Source organism: Uranotaenia lowii, chromosome 3 (genome assembly GCF_029784155.1).
Source record: "Uranotaenia lowii strain MFRU-FL chromosome 3, ASM2978415v1, whole genome shotgun sequence".
Taxonomy (NCBI): Eukaryota; Metazoa; Arthropoda; class Insecta; order Diptera; family Culicidae; genus Uranotaenia; species Uranotaenia lowii.
Window position 1 is genome coordinate 86,297,123 of NC_073693.1, and position 17,218 is coordinate 86,314,340.

The window sequence follows — 17,218 nt, forward strand, 5'->3', positions numbered from 1 at the left end:
TAATCATAAACAGGGCTAGAAAAAGCTGTGCCAAGTAAGATAAAAGCCCAAGCAGAGCCGAGAACAGTGGTAAGTTAATCGAAATCATTTAAAACATCATGAAATATTAAGATGAAATTTCACATTTCAGCAACTTTGGTGAACGCAACTGGACTAACTCGAAGGTATATCCTTCGGTAAACGGGATGACGGAATGTCCACCCCGATTCTGCCAAAGATGAAACAGGATAGCGAAAATTTCGGCTTCGAAATTATGAAAGTTTGGCCTTCGAAAAAGAAGGAAGATACTCCAGAACTGCCTGTCGTAACCCTCGATGGCAATTTGGAAGAAACTGTCCTTAAATTTATCACAAACTTTACCGAAAACAAACGATTCGAAAAAACGAACGTCTTTCTTTTCCAAATTTAATCACCAGAATGATTTTTTTTTCTTTTTTTCCGTTCCCGTTTCGTGTTACGTTTTCACGCTCAAGATTTTTCAATCATTTTTGGACCTACAATAAACTTTTAATTTAAATTTTCGTGCAAAAGCTGCTAGAAAAGAATCATCTATTTTTTTTGGTTTGATTCTTATTTCTTAGTAAAACATTTAACTTCATCTATTTTCTCAATTCTATTCACTACATTACCTTTCGTCTCTACGGTGGGTACAAAATTATACTAAGAAAAGTTATATTTTCTGATACCAACTAATCAGGTTAATCTATTCCGTCCACCCAGCAATTGATTTTCGCAAAAAAAAATCATTGTTTTTGCCCTTTTTCACGAACTGACTTTTGAAAGTTTCTTTGGAAAATTCAGATTTTATAATTCTTTTTATCTTCAAACAATTTAACCGTGGTAAGATTAAATATTGAGAACTGCAATAACTCTCATTTTTATAAATTTCTTTTTGATTTTTGTTTCGAACGAATTCTCCGTTCATTTTTGTTTAATGTCAACTGACCTCTTTGCCAAACCAAGAAGCTAGGATTTTTTTATTATTACCTATTTATGTACACATAATGTTAACTGAAACTTTTCACTTTTCTTATTCGGATCTTATAGTTGGGTAGCTCGAATATATTGGATTAAAGAAATGTTGGACGATGAAACACCCGACAGACATGTATTCAGAATAGAAACACTGTGGCCGAAATTGTGCAAATCATAATACTGTTCGAAGTACTGTGATTATTCACTCAAATACTATATGGAAATTCCGTTAAAACGTTATTGTTAACTTCTCTTTTTTTCTGTAAGAATCCTTCAACTGGAAACAAGAACCATGCAAAAGGTTTTTTTTACCTTTAATTTTTGATATTTTTTTCATACTTCAAGAGTTCTTTCTTCAAACTGATTTGTAAAATGATTTATAATATTTTATACAAATGCTTCAATTTTTTTCTCTCGTTTTCTGTGTCCGTTTTCTTCCCTCCATACTAACATTCACCCATTCATTCTCCTTTCATTTCTCGTTTATATCATATTGTTCTTCACTTTACCATTCATTAATTTTTTCCAGTATATTTTATAATTAAACTCTTTCTTTTTGCTTGTTGCATTGTTAAAATGTTTTCTTCTCTTTTTGCCAAATTTTCTCTATAGAATTCTTTCGATTTATTCCTCTCTTTCATCTGCTTTATTTGTGTTATTCATATTTTTTTTATATATTTAGTTCATAATGTTCCGCCAACTCAATTATTAGCGTCATCTAAGTTTTCTTTACAATCTCTTATCATTATTGAATACAGTTGAAAAAACAATCGTGGTCGAGTTTCCTGAAAACATTCATCTAATTAAGCTGTAAAGTCAGTCAAATTCAGTCATCAATAATCATGGCAATATTTTTTGTAAAACTTTACAACCCACAAATCTTGACTCACCCACCTATTCAAGGATGGAAAAATTCGTTCACTAGCATGAACGCTAACGATTCTCAATCCCCGCTCCGTTCACGATGGTAGCATCGGCGATGCGAGCGTGAACAGACGATCGCCGATTGGTCGGATTGGCAATCCGAATGAATGAACTTTTAATAGGTTCAAGTGAATGAACCGATGGCCGAAACATTCGCCACAGTTAACTGGATCGATTTTTATTTTCACCACGACGTTCGTTGGATGAATAGATTCACAAATGATTGTCGAAACACAATCGCCAAACGATTGCACGATTGCATTCGCGAATGTTTCTGTAACCGGTAAATGAATGCGCCATCAGGTGCTTGTTTTTCGGCTAATTTTGTGCGTGTTAAAGCCCCCGCGCTCGCTGACGGTTTGTTTTCTCATGATGTTAATTCAATTTATGTTGGATTAAGAACATTCAGCATATAGTTAATAAAAAAGTGGACTTTTGCACATTGCGGGAATAACTAAACGGACAAAGGGGGGGTTTGAAAATGTCCACTCTTGTTCACGAAGCGTAGGGATTTAGCTTTTGTCTACTGGGACCTTTTTTTTACAAATACATACAGACCCCGTTCGATTTTGGCAACACGCCCGTACATTTTGTATTGCCAAAATCGAATGTTGCCAAAATCGAACGGTTTTTAGTCTCAAATTTTTTTTTCTTTTTTTTTACAAAATAACTGTTATTATTATCAAACACGTTATTTTTGGTCTATTTTCGACCATTTGGAGTAATTTTTAATTTTTTTATCATGGTTTTGAAGCATTTTCCACTTTTCTTTTTTTGTTTATAAAATGTTTGTTTTCATTTGTCATATTTGCTGTTTTTGTCGTTCTTCATCATTTTTTAGTTGTTTTTTGTCATTTTCAGTCCTTTGCTTGAATTTGTTTTTTAACTTTTTGAATTTTTCATCTTTTTGTCATTTTTGAGTACTTTATAATTTTTTTAAAAACTTTTGTTTTTATTGTTGCATTTAATCACCATTTCAGAACATAAAAACGTATTTATGGTGTTTGTCTAAATTAAATTGGTCCTGTTATAACGAAAACAAACAGGTAATGTTGATTCTAAAAACCGTTCGATTTTGGCACATGTGCCAAAATCGGATGTTGCCAAAATCGAATGTTGCCAAAATCGAATGTTGCCAAAAACGAACGGAGTCTGTATTGCCAAATAAAAATTTAAAAATGTTGAGATTTTAAATCCTAATTCAAATTAAACATTTTTATTTTAAGATTTTAATTTGAACTTCTTATAGAAATATTTTCATTTCTTATTTCTAAATTTCTATTCAAAATTCTTAAATCTTAATTCTTGATTCTAAATACAGGAATAATTTAAAATAGACAGCTTCGAATGAAGAATCTATAGTGGAGAAATAAGAACATAGAGTAAAGAATTTTTAGTTTTAAATTTTGAATTTAGTATAAGGATTTAAGATTTAAGCTTTCAAAAATCAGAATTAAGAATCAAGCACTAAGAATTCAGAAATAAGAATTAAGAACCAAGAAACCAAGAATTAAGAACTAAAAATTAAGAATTCAGAATTAAGAATTTAGAATTTACAATTAAGAATTCAGAATTCAGGATTTAGAATTTAGAATTTTGAATTTTGAATTCAGAATTTAGAATTTAGAGTTTAGAGTTTTGAATTTTGAATTTTGAATTAAGAATTAAGAATTAAGAATTTAGAATTTAGAACTAAGAATTTAGAATTAAGAATTTAAAAATAAGATTTAAGAATTAAGAACTAAGAATTTATGATTCCGAAATTAGAATTTCGAATTTAGATTTAGAAATTTAAAATTAAAATTTAACAAAAAAATGTTCTAATGGACATAGACCGAACCACTACGCTTCATGAACAAGAGTGGACATTTTCAAACCCCCTTTGTCCGTTTAGTTTTTCCCGCAATGTGCAAAAGTCCACTTTTTTATTAACTATATGCTGAATGTTCTTAATCCAACATAAATTGAATTAACATCATGAGAAAACAAACCGTCAGCAAGCGCGGGGGCTTTAAAACGCACAAAATTAGCCGAAAAACAAGCACCTGATGGCGCATTCATTTACCGGTTACAGAAACATTCGCGAATGCAATCGTGCAATCGTTTGGCGATTGTGTTTCGACAATCATTTGCGAATCTATTCATCCAACGAACGTCGTGGTGAAAATAAAAATCGATACAGTTAACTGTGGCGAATGTTTCGGCCATCGGTTCATTCACCCGAACCTATTAAAAGTTCATTCATTCGGCATTGCAATCGTTAGTGTTCATTCTGGTGTGTGAATTTTTTCTTTGGCAGTTTGAATCGAACAAATTCACCACGGATTGCCAATTGAACGTTCTTCGATGCGATTTTTTCCATGCTTGCACCTATTCAAAGCACGATTAATATAATTAAACCTTTTATTTTTTAAATTATATGAAAACCTAATTGTGTCCTCTCTTTTTAACAGTCGCAAACGGTTCGTTATCTATTCCACTTATATCATGCTCCATCCATATTAAAATTCTCTCATTAGTTTTACTTCCTCTTTCCATTTATATACATTCATTCATTTTCCTTTTTACTTTTGCTATTCCATCCCCACATTTTCCATCTTTGCTTAAAGTATTTTTTATTATTCCAATGTTCTCTTCCGTACAAGAACAGTCATTCATACGTTCGCTACACAAGACATCGTTTTCTAAACTGAATTGTAGAATGATTACCCAAATGTTTTATACAAAAGCTCTCGATTTCTCGTTTTATATGTCTTTTTCCTCCCTCCATATTTACATTCACCCATTCATTTTCCTATCTTTTCCCTTTCATATGAGAATGCTCTTCACTTCACCATTATTTTATTTTCAATACATTTTATTATTATCTCTTTCTGTCGGTTTCTATTCAACTTAGTAGGTATCCTTACTTTAACCCTTCATTTTTAATTTGAATTCCTACCATTTTTGATATTTTTGTTCTCCGTTTATTTTTTCCTTCATGTTGGCCTCGAAAAAAAATTGAATTCCATTTAAATTAAAGTCTACTGGACAAAAATGTTATGAAAAACTCAATGAATTAAGTTACTGAAGCAACGCATCGTTTGCTAGCACGCTAAACAACACCCTTTTGAAACATTACGCTAATTCCATCTCTCTTTCTTTTGCTTTGTATTTTGAAAATGCTTCCCTTTATTTTTTTGCCATTACAGAATTAGTTTTAATTTATCCTTCTCTTTCATCTGTTTTTTTTTTAATTTTATAATTTTTTAAAAAAATTTCATAAAGTTGTATTAACTCAGTGACGTCATCAAAGTTTTCTCTATTAATTCTCGTAATTATTGAATACAGCCGCAATAACAATCGTGATCGAGTTCCCTGGAAACATTAATCGAATTAATCTGTACTTAAACTGTGATCAGTGCTTGAACCCTCAAAGTCAGTCATTTAGCCATCAATGATCATGGCAGTCTTCAGTCCTGTCGTAATTTTTCTTCGCTCATATTCTTTGTAAAAACTTTGCAAACCTCAAATTTTGGTTTACCAACCTATTCAAAGCACGATTTATAATTAAACTTTTTATTTGTAATCTTATATGGTAATCAAATTGTGTGCTCTGATTTTTGTCCACAAATCTTGACTTACCCACCGATTCAAAGTTCGATTTATAATTAAACCTTTTATTTGTAAAATTATTTAAAAACCAAATTCTGTCCTCTCCATTTTAACAGTCGTAAACTGTTCTTTTTCTATCCCGCTCACATCTTGCTCCATCCATATTAACATTCTCTCATTAGTTTTTCTTCCTTTTTTTACGTTCATATACAAATGTTTTTCATTTCACCATTCATTTATTTCCAAAATTTTAACTTTTCCTTTCAACTTCATTTCATATTAATCTAAAAATGTTTTATCCCTCCTTTTTTCATTTGAATCCTATTTTTCCTACCATTTTTAAATGTTTGTCGTTAATTTTTCTTTTCTTTTTTTTTTATTTACAAATGGTTTGAATAAGGCATTAAACTTATAAATTTTTAATGTGCCGAAGGTATTTTTCCTAACTTTGGGTTAGTAAGAGAAGGGGGTGGGGGTAGGGGGGGGGGGGGTTCCTTTTCTCTTGATTCAGATCTAAATTCTCTTGTATTTTTTTAGATTGGTTAACTCAATTATGCGCGTTATGAAAATTTTCTTTACAAATTCTTATCAATACTAATAAATTTTGGTTCATTCATCTATTCAAAGAACGAAAGAATTCTTATTGAGATATTAGTTCAAACATGGTTTATATTAAATTTTGAATTGTTGGTGGTTTGGTACAAATATAAATGTTTGTTTTAAATTTCTGTTTTGTTATTTGTCAGTATCATAACATTAAAGTTCAACAGAAATTGAAAAAATAGTATTTTTTTGTCTCTGTCGATTTGTTTCATTCATCTTCTTACTTTTCTTGATTTTTTTCTTTTCTCTAAATTTGATAATTTTATCTGCTCTATGTGTTAACCACCAAATTAAATAACTTAATGTTGAATGAAAATACATTTTATAAAATAAGGAGATTTCTGACTTTAAGGAAATAAGTAAAACACATCTGGTCTGGTTTGTAGTCACTCCAAAAGTGATGGACTCATGTCTTTATTTGATATATACAGTTTTTACAATTGGAGCGCAGCTCTCTCACTTATGACTATTGTCAGCTGAATACCCTAGAGGGTTTTCCCATCATGTCAAAACGTGACATATATAATGGATACAACACTCTACTCTATTCATTCACACTTACTACTCATCTCTCCTTTTCCCGTTGTATCATTATCCTCTTCAATTCATCGATTTATTTAATATCCCAAGCAACCAAAAGTCGCATACTTACTTAACATGGCATTCAGAAGTTCACAATTGGCTGAGAAAAAGCTCTAGGAGACCTTTAGGTACCCATGTTCCTTTAAAGTTGCAAAGAAACCTTTAGCGCCTTTTGAAAGATAAAAATAATGATAACGGAACTTCTAAGCGAATTCAACGCAACTTCTTTCAAGAAGTTCCTTTATGTTCGCTCAGCACATTCTTATGGACCATTGATGGTTCTTCCAGGGAGTTTAAAAAACTTGTGTGACTTTTAAGCGACTTGTCAAATTTTTCTGTCAAAATGCATGGTGACGTTTACGTAAGGAATTTTGGAATAACAATCCCCGAAGAAGACAAAAAGGAAGGGGATTTTAGTTAATTTAAATGTATTTTAGGAAATCTTCACTGAAATTACGCTGCAGAGTTACTAATTAGGGCATCATTCACGGCAAATACTGCGAAGGACGGTAATCCAAGATCGAGCACAGTTTTGACCAAGACCGGTGCCCACCAATACGATGTTGTCAGCAACGAGCTGGGAACAATCTGAGGCAAGTATTTCCGTAGTCGATCACCGCGGCCAGGGGCTATTCGGATTACACTCGCACTCTCCCGGAGGCCCAGCCAGCTGTTGTTGGTAAGAATGTTAATTTTTAATCCCCGACCGATGGCATGTGTGTGTTTCAAAAACGATTGTTAATTTTCTTAATGTGATTTAATAAAAAGCTGATGATGAAAAACTTTTCTAATATTTTTAACCCACTGAAAGTCCCATAAAAATAGAACAAAATAAATGAAATATCCTGAAAACTCATTCACAAGCGAGCTATGGAATAATCTCTGGTAGTTCAATTTAAATATAACTTTAAACAGTAGAATAGAGGATGAGCAGGTTTGGTCAAGTGGTTAACAGGGAGGTTTCTTTGCAACCTAGAGGGCAGCGGATCGATTCTCAAAGGGAGACATACTACAATTGTGATAATAATAAGGTAAACATTTAAAATCAACGAAATAAACGGCTAGACCGACAATCTTGCCATCTGTCATCTGGTTGTCAGAGCAATCTGTCAACCGCGATTTTTTTTTCATCGCCTAGAAGGTCTTTGATATTCCCTTAAGAGCTGCATAGAATTCTCTTCAGCAACTGAAACGAACTTGGAAGTCTCTTTAAGAACTTAAATTTTAGGCTGATTAGCATTCTCTAGGACCACCTGCAGAAGCTGATTAAGCTTCTATGGTACCTCTTTAGGGAACTTTTGGTTGCTTGGGATATTTATCACTTCCGTTCTCTCAGTTCTTCCACAATTTTCTCTGTATCTTTTATTTATCTTGTTTCTGTTGTTTCTATCTCGATAATTTCTTTCTCGTATTCCCTATTCGTAAATTTTGTTTATTTTCTTCCTTCTCTCATTTTGACATTTTTAAACAAATAAGTAGACTTAAAAGGATATTAAAATTTGATTACATTCAATTTTATCAATACCTATCTAGATTCTGAATAAACCAAAAAATAACGTGGTGATTGGTGCTACGCTAAAACCGTACTGAAGCTCTCAAATTTTCATAATTCATACCTTCCACAACAAGCATGGCTAGTTGAGTACTTTACTTGCAATTAAAACATTGAATTTTTCAATCGTTCTTTTACCTTTACTTGCTTTACCCACGTTTTCCATTCTTGCTTGAAGTTTTTTTTTTATCCAATGCTCTCTTCTGTTTATTGTCCCTAACCACATTTTTCTCAATATTTCCTTCTTTGAATCTGCTGAAAAAAAGCTGAATTGATCATGGAGCCCTTTTTAATTACCATGCTGGACACCAATGCAATGTCTAGTTCTGCCACTTTTCGCAGCATTATTGGGCACACAGTGTTGCATCGTTTGGGCATTCCAATTTTCTCAGTACATACTGCAACAACTTCAACTCAACAACCGGTCTGAGCATCTTTCTGTCGAACCAAACCAACTCCAAAAAAGTTTTTTTTTTTCATCTGACTATCATTTTTTTTAAATCTTCTTTTTTGGTTTTTTTTCTCCGAATATTATGCAAGATCGAGACTAGCACTCGAATTATATTTCCAATCAAACATCTGAGACTAGCACTCAGTGTTATTCATCTTAACTAATCCATTCTTATAACTTCTAACAGAGACTAGCACTCTGCATTCCTTTCTCTTCAACATTTTTAACTTTAATTAAATCGAGACTATCACTCGACCAAAACATGTATTTTAAAATAAATTTCACATCCGAGACTAGCACTCGATGTGGATTTTTCATTGTCGCTTAACAGAGACTAGCACTCTGTGTTCATTTCTTATTAACCATTCAAAAGTAAGTCAAGACTATCACTCGACCATACAATTATTAAAAAATCACTTTCACACTAGCACTCGACACTGAGTTTCATTGCAGGATCACCGTAATAGTAACACAGCGCACTCTGTTTTTAACCGATTTCAAATTACTGTAGCATCATTCATTGCCGTAATCTTAATCGTCCTTCCAAATAAATTTTGAAAAAATATAAACTAATTTTGAACACTTACCAAACAGGAGCTTGTACTACGCCATTGTCGTAACCCTCGATGGCAATTTGGAAGAAACTGTCCTTAAATTTATCACAAACTTTACCGAAAACAAACGATTCGAAAAAACGAACGTCTTTCTTTTCCAAATTTAATCACCAGAATGATTTTTTTTTCTTTTTTTCCGTTCCCGTTTCGTGTTACGTTTTCACGCTCAAGATTTTTCAATCATTTTTGGACCTACAATAAACTTTTAATTTAAATTTTCGTGCAAAAGCTGCTAGAAAAGAATCATCTATTTTTTTTGGTTTGATTCTTATTTCTTAGTAAAACATTTAACTTCATCTATTTTCTCAATTCTATTCACTACACTGCCGACGACGAAAACAGGTAAGAAGTTTGAATGAAACTAATTTTATAAATAAAAAATAAATAAATTTGTTAAGGTACACTGTCAATTCCAGCATCCCGGATAGCTTTTCAGTACCGAAAGTTTTATTGGCATGTATGCCTGGGAGTACGGAAGCCTAGAGGAAAAAGTCCACGAATTGCTATCCAGCTGCCAAGAAGTGGAGCAGTGGCCTATACGGATGTAGATGAGTTTTGGAGTCGGCTGACACCTGGGGAGCGAATGAACACCGACATGCGCGTTAATGGACTCATGAGGGACCTCGCGGTTACAGCCAATTCGGTGGTTAGTAAATTGTTTCATTTCATGTTAATTCAGAAAAGTCATTGAATCCTTTTTTTTCTCTTGCAGATGCCGTCTACTGGCATAGTTTCTTGCTTGTGGCCGTGGCCACTCTCGGCCAAGAAACAGTTCCAATGTATGAACTTGAGTGCCGGAGTGATACCTTCGTTTGGAAGTCACGTTCTTAAAACTGTCACCCGACAGCAAAATTCTCTCGGTGGGCGCTTCCGGGACCGTCATATCCGTTCTAGCCAAAGTTTACAACTAGTATGTGGACACCCAGCTTAGACTGGGGATTGAGAGAGTATAGTGTATAGTATAGTGAAGTCTTAACAATAATAAACTCTAAAAAACACTTGATTTCATAACATCCGTGATTATAATAAAACAATATTTCAGACCTTTTGGAGCATCTTTATACAATTGAACTCAACATTTCGTCTAACATATTTAAAATCATAAGTATTACTCTCATTTCGAGGAAAAATGAGGCGTTTTCGTTTCAGAAGACATTTGAATGATACAAAATTTCTTTTATTATATTTTTTAAATATTCTGATGAACAGTTTGAAACAACCTCCGTAGCGTAAAAATAATGTAGACTAGGGCACAAGAGTATGCGATCTGGTAGCCTTGATGGGGACTCTCGGTAATGCGGCTACGTCTCATAGTCATGGCACGCGCGGCCAGGCCGTTTCCAAATGGTGTATTGAGCGAGAAAAATACTCCCAAGATCGACAGCCATATGATTAGCAAGATGCTGTATCCGAGAATGCTAGTCATGGCAGTAATGCTCACTTAATTTTCCGTCGAATTTCACATAAGCATGATGAGTGCGTACACCACCCTAGATCTAAAAGCCCTGCACAGTAAACGAAAATTACCGAGTTCGGTAATTTTTTTACCGAAATCCTAACATGTGGAGTTCGTTAAACTGTTCGGTAATTTTTTCATGGCCAAGAAGTGACAGCTGTCAAATATTACGGACCTTTTTCGGTGAAAAATACCGAAACTCGGCTGATCATGTCTAAGTTCATCTGTCAAAATATTGACAGTTGTCAACGTGACAGCTCGTTATATTACAGATCAGCCGGTATTGTTGAACCGAAATGCCTGTAATTAACACCGAAAAGCCGGTAATGTTCAACCGAAATGCAATAAAAGCTCAGTAATGTATACCGAACAACAAGTACAGTTTACCGAAACACCTGTAGTTATTACCGAAATATCTTAAATTATTACCGAATACCTGTAATTATTATCGAAATACTTGTAAATATTACCGAAATACCGTGTTTTTTTTACCGAAAAGCTGTTAAAGTTCGGTAATATTTACCGAACAACCGGTAAATTTTACCGAAAGCCCGGTAGTTTTTACCGAAATTTCTGTAATTATTACCGAAATGCCGGTAATATTTACCGAAAATAGTAAAATGTTCGGTGATTTTAATCAATTTATTGGTTTATCGGTGGACGTGGTGTTCTTTTATTAAGAACATTCAAGATTAGGAAAATTACAGATGTGTTAAAATTAGAAGAAATAAAAAAACCTTGAAAATCAGCGAATTTTATTTAGAGGCATTTTCATCACACGTCATGAATTTGTTTAGCACCGATCAACTATTTTGAAGTAAGGCTGTCAGAAAAAGTTGACCCCACCATCCCAAAGTAGTTGACAAAGTGAGGTTTTCCCAGCAAGTGAAGCTTGCAGTGAGAACGAATGATCGTTGATGACATGTGATGAAAATGCTTCTGAATCAAATTCTACTCGATCATTTTCAAGGTCTTTTGATTTCTTCTAATTTTTAACACATCTGTAATTTTCATAATCTTAAATGTTCTTAATAAAAGAACATAACTTTCATCGATATGGCTAATAAATTGATTAACATAACCGAAAATATTTTAGTTTTCGGTAAACGTTACCGGTATTTCGATAATACTACAAAAATTTCGGTAAAAGGTATGGTGAGTTAATATAAAACAACTAAACTTATATGGTTATGTTTCTGAATAAACATTTGTCTTTATTTACGTGGATGATAATGCATGTTGCGGCCGCCACTATGTTAATTCCCATTCCGGTAGTAGTGACGTTCTGCTCTGGAAGAAACGGAAATGCAAGTTGATTAAAGGAAAAAAAGTGCGGATGTTTGGTGATTTTGACATTCCAGCTGCTGTGCACTTTTGCTCCATCTGGACGAATCCTATTGCAGCAAGTGTGGGGCACTATTAACAATTTCATACTTACCTTTAATTTGACGCTAAAATAAACAAACCCACAAACAATTCCACGCACGCGAACCGACGATCATGGCGACCCTTGCTTGTTAAATAATTTGACGGACGGCTTCTCAAGCACACGATTCAACACGGTTGCAAAAGCGAGAAGGGGAATGAGAAATACTGCCATCGAATTTTGACGTTTGTCTTGAAAGAAACGATATTTTCAGTTTTACTTTACAGTTTTCGGCGTTTTTTACCGAAAATATATTGCAAAATGATTTGTTTACATATAAATTATCGAGCTTCGGTAATTCTAGATGTGAATTAATGAAGATCTGTAAAAATAGACGTCAGTTCAATCAATTACCGAAAATTTTCGAATTACAGAACTGTTTCTGTAAAATAAATTACCGAACTCGGTAATTTTCGTTTACTGTGTGGGTGTACTCCAATGAGGTACATAGAGAGGTGATGAGATAGGTGCTATGCAAACGTAGTGGTAATGTTTTTTTTTCGTAAACCGTATTTTTTTTCACCTGGAGGCAAACTAGAGGCAACCTAGGTTCGCTCTAACTGCTGTCATCGTGCTCATTTATTGCTCGAGAGGCAACCTAGGTTCGCTCGAAAAAGGGACGGAGTCGCCCTGAGAAAAAAGTCAGTTTTGCGAGAAGTTCACCAATACTCTCAACCAAGGTTATTGAAATAGAAGGTTTGCTGACTTTAACAGTTAGTAGGCGTGGAGTGCGCGGGGGTTGGTGGCGCTCGTTATCTTTGTTTATAAACATAAGAAAGAAAAAAATATAGTAAGGCAAGATGATTCAATTTCATCCGAATTGATTTTCAGTGTCTCAAAGCCAGTTTCTAACAGCCACCGGCTGTTCTTCGTATTAATTAGGTATATGAAGCCATTGATAGTCGGTAACCAACGAACCCGGAATTCCAAACCAGTTGATCTCGCTTGTACTGCATGGCGTTTTCAATACGAGCCAGTTGCCAAATATCCAGCGTCAACCAGGTTATTCTTTAACCCGTGATCACCCAACCATCGAATCAAACCCGTGAAAACCAGAACCCATCAATAATAGCCGGCAATTATTAGACAACCGATTTTCTGGCTACAAAAGCAGTGTCGGTGAGGATATTCGAGCAAATCAGAAAAACATCGCAGTCTATTTCTACGGAAGCAGGACTCACCGCTGGAACCAGTCGAGTTGAGCCTATACCTACCATTCCGGATGTTCCATAAAATTTCCCTTTCCGTTTTACTTGTGTGTTGGAATGAAAAAAAAACATTCATATGTATTCAAGCTGTACCCGAAAATTAGGTTTTTTAATTTAATAAAATGTTTTAATTTACAAAACAAACCGTAATAATTGTCCATTATTTTAATAAAAAGACAGGTCTGTGTGTATTATACGTTTATTGCAGTTGAACTGCCGGAGAATTCTGTTGAGAAAATCGTCACCCAGCAGTTGCACTCTACTATGAATTCTTGAATTGATTTGACGATGCCGATAAACCATTGGTAGACTGCACCGAAGGAAGTTTGCAAAATGTCGTGCGTGTCCCAGAGCTTTACTTCCTTCTTGGTAGGCAATGGAATGATATCAATCACTTTTAGCACAGCTTCACGTAACACCGAACGGCCATTTCCTCGTTGCTCAGCCCGGTCATCTCGTCGTCGTCAAAGCGTTCCTTCATCAGCCGGTTCAAGCCACATTCTGGAACGCTATTGAAATTGTCGCAGAAAATAATATTCGTCTGGTACGTTCGTACAGCATCGAAAAACCGCCATGCAGTGATCGGATCGGATGTGATTTGGATCTGGATGGAAAAAGGAATGAGCATCATTGTTAAGATTTTCAGCAGTATAGGTATTTGCTGATTACAGTACCTCCGGAAAGGTATCCTCTAGCCCTTTCCATAAACTTTCCATCAGGCTGATACTCTTGCGGATGCCTTCGTCGAACAGCAAGGTCGAGGTTAATCAGTGAGCACTAAGTGGTTGCTGTTAGCCAATAGCAGCTGAAATTGTGTATCAATCTCCGCCGAAAAACACTGTTTCGAAGGTTTCGCCTGCACGTCCTGCCCCTGCCCGAAAGCGTTTCATAAAAGCTGGGCATCAGCTTGCAGCGACTCGGACCGGTGCAAGTAGGTAAGACAACGGATGATACATGGAAAGCCAAATTTGCACTTCCCGTGTTCTGGAGAACTACTCCGAAAAAATGTCCAGATTTTAAAGCAGAATCCAGATCCTTCACGTCACGGAGTTTTTCACGTCTATGAACTAAACAAGGCTACCGGGAGAAGCTTTTAATAGCATCTCAGCTCGAATCGAATAACACGTAAACTGAGTGCTTTGTTGGTAAACAAACGCAACGTGTCCATGGTAGCCGATTTGAAAAACCAGCATGGCTGATTCGGAAATTGGGCAGATCAGTACACCTACTATATACCCGCCTTGCTCTCAACGTTGTTGTCAAAACATTAAACAGCTGTTTTTGGCTGAAAACAAAACAGTTGAAATAATGAACGGGCAAATGATTATTGCCGCGATTTTGAACCTCTCAGCCAAGCAAAATCGTACTATCTGCAGTCCAGTGCAATCCGGACACGAAAAACGGCAATCCGGATGTGAAGAACCGAATGAAGAAATCCAGAAGGGAGAACAAAATGACAGCTGCATGTAAACATTGCGCTCGTTCTCACGCACACCTACGTATGGAATAACTCGAAACCCGAAACTTGCTTTTTTATTCTGACGGTTCCAGAGCCAAATCCGGAATCAAAAAAAAATACGCCAATAGTAACCATGACAATGGGTGACGTCACTACCGACACTATTAAACGACGAAGTCGGCTGCTGACTACTGGTTACCAAACAAACACTCGTCAAAAGAGAAAACATTTTTTTCCTTCGGTTCAGTTTCAAACGTTACCATCTGGTGTCGCTAAAATTCATGGTTCTATCATATTTTGGAACGGAACTTCCGCTTGCTGTTCATGTGCTAATACCAACGAAATCGCCGTATCGGGACGAAATGTCAGCTTTTCACAGGGAAAGTATCGGTGTGCGCGGAGCCAAAACTTTCCAGTCCTTGGCAAACAGACAGGGTACACCGAAATACGATGTTGAACTATCGAGCTGTTTGTGTAAGGTAGGTGAACGAAGTTCATGTACCTGTCATTAAGAAACTAAAATCTTATGTTTCCATTCTGCATGTTTTATTGAGTAAAAATTGGTACTTTCTTTCAGGGTTATGCTGCCATCTCTGAATGTGAATGTGATAGAATTGTGGTTGAGAAAAATCCTCGCAGGTTTAGTGTTGGTTTATTCAGATGTGTTCCGAGGATTTTCTGGGACGCTCTTCGTGTATGGAGCATATTATTGGTTCCCTAGTTGGCTTCCGGCGATTGAATCGAGACAACAATCTACTTTCATGCTCGCGAACAGGAGTGGTGCTTGTACCGAAACAAAAAAAAGAACGATGTTAGTTGATCAGGTACATAAAAAGCATAAAAAGTTATTGAATAAAGTTATGAAAACGAAAATATAAGCAATTTTTAAAATGAGAAAACTCCTTCATAGAACAAAAAAATTTACTGTTCTATTCAAGAATACTCAAATTCCAGCCTCAAAAACTGTCAGGAGACATAAATCGAAATAATTTTTAAAACATTGCCAGGAAAAGTCATCTCAAAGCTGAAATTACGCCTCCGATAGTAGTTAATTTCATTCATCACCAATTTTTTTTGTTAAATTTTTAATAATAAAATATTAAAATGATTTACAATTTACATCAGCATTGTGGGAAGAACTTTTATCATCTGAAATAAAAAAAGCAAAGGTTGAATTTTCAAAACTTTTCTATTGACTATGTTTTTCGGAAATTGTTTTAATTTTTCCCATATCGAGGAACGTTAGTATTTATATGTATATTAATTCAAAATCAGAAATAAGAAGAAATTGAATAAAATAACGAATATTTGAATAACTCTAAAACACTGGTACTGTATGCAACGACGTGTTTCTTCTGGGCCATGCAGGTTTCAGAGCAGTTCCTGCTCTCAGGAGCCAAGATTTTTCAACGGAGAAACCAACTTTTCCGCTTATTTCAATCCTAACCGATTTTCAGTGTTAATAATATTTTTGTTCCGTGATTCTCCAACTTGGTTCGCCAATTAGAGGAATGAATTTGGTGCCCCAGTAACGGATCGATACCAGTCCTTTTTTTTAAGCGGACATCATTTGAATTGGACTAGATCGTTTAACCGATGATTTTAGCTCAGAAGACATGTGCGTGAACGTGTATGGCAGTGTTCTCGGCCAGGAAATGAAAAGTCCGGTCATCCACGAAAGTTTCCCTAGAATAAAATATGATATTTTGTATGTGTTTGGCAAGAACATTAAACATTTCAGTATTTTATGAAATGAAACAAAGCAACTTACCACAAACTGCGCTGGATTTTGCTTTAATACACGAATTATTTACATTGATAGAGAAAGAGGGAGTTTACAGATTTTCCAGCCATGCGTGCATCGACTTCTGTAGCCTAAAACGGGCCCAACGTTTCCCAAACGGAACGATCACATCGATATTATCGAGATGATGAAAGGTGTTTTGGATTCAGATAAGTTGGTCATCACCGTATAGAAATGATCGGTTCTTGATTCGGGAATGTGGTATTTCCCAAGGCAATAAGAGGGGTTTACTTCCTGAGGGGGCAACTATTTCTACCTGGTGGGTGAGAAAATTTTCCTCGCTCATTTGTTCTTATTGGTTCAATGCAATTCGGAAAAACCGGTGCCGGTGCTCAAAGTAAACTATCTCTGGAACGGTTCCTCCACGATGTCAAGTCTGCCAAAGCTGGACGCAGCAGGAGAATGCAATGTTTTCACTGGAAAAATGAGATATTTAGATTTAAAAAAAAAACCAAAACCACTCACATAAAGCCTTTTTCGACTGCAAACCGTTCAATACAAGCGACCGAATTCAACAAATTTTCATAACAACAACTCGCCGACTGCTGTTGCCTAGGATATTTAAACTAA

The 17,218-nt window shown here is 35.2% G+C and overlaps 1 protein-coding gene and 1 long non-coding RNA gene across 2 annotated transcripts; one reads left to right on the top strand and one right to left on the bottom strand.

Annotated features, from left to right (window-relative positions):
• Positions 1 to 193: 193 nt before the first annotated feature.
• Positions 194 to 10,287, top strand: LOC129752355 (uncharacterized). The gene is made up of 4 exons (XM_055748143.1): positions 194 to 317; positions 9,575 to 9,637; positions 9,712 to 9,941; positions 10,008 to 10,287. The coding sequence occupies exons 1-4, from the start codon at positions 194 to 196 to the stop codon at positions 10,224 to 10,226; spliced, it is 636 nt and encodes a 211-aa protein (XP_055604118.1). The 3' UTR covers positions 10,227 to 10,287.
• Positions 10,288 to 16,327: 6,040 nt separating this feature from the next.
• LOC129756426 (uncharacterized) lies at positions 16,328 to 17,151 on the bottom strand. The gene is made up of 3 exons (XR_008739461.1): positions 17,114 to 17,151; positions 16,616 to 17,064; positions 16,328 to 16,530 (listed from the first exon to the last, which is right to left on the bottom strand). It is a non-coding gene; the product is annotated as an uncharacterized LOC129756426 (long non-coding RNA).
• Positions 17,152 to 17,218: the final 67 nt, after the last annotated feature.

Bases quoted from the DNA above. Each gene is read 5' to 3' on its own strand.
- LOC129752355 (XM_055748143.1), top strand. From the start codon at position 194: ATGTCCACCCCGATTCTGCCAAAGATGAAACAGGATAGCGAAAATTTC. The intron at 9,638-9,711 runs GTAAGAAGTTTG...TGTCAATTCCAG, and splicing joins ACTGCCGACGACGAAAACAG to CATCCCGGATAGCTTTTCAG. The intron at 9,942-10,007 runs GTTAGTAAATTG...TTTCTCTTGCAG, and splicing joins CGGTTACAGCCAATTCGGTG to ATGCCGTCTACTGGCATAGT.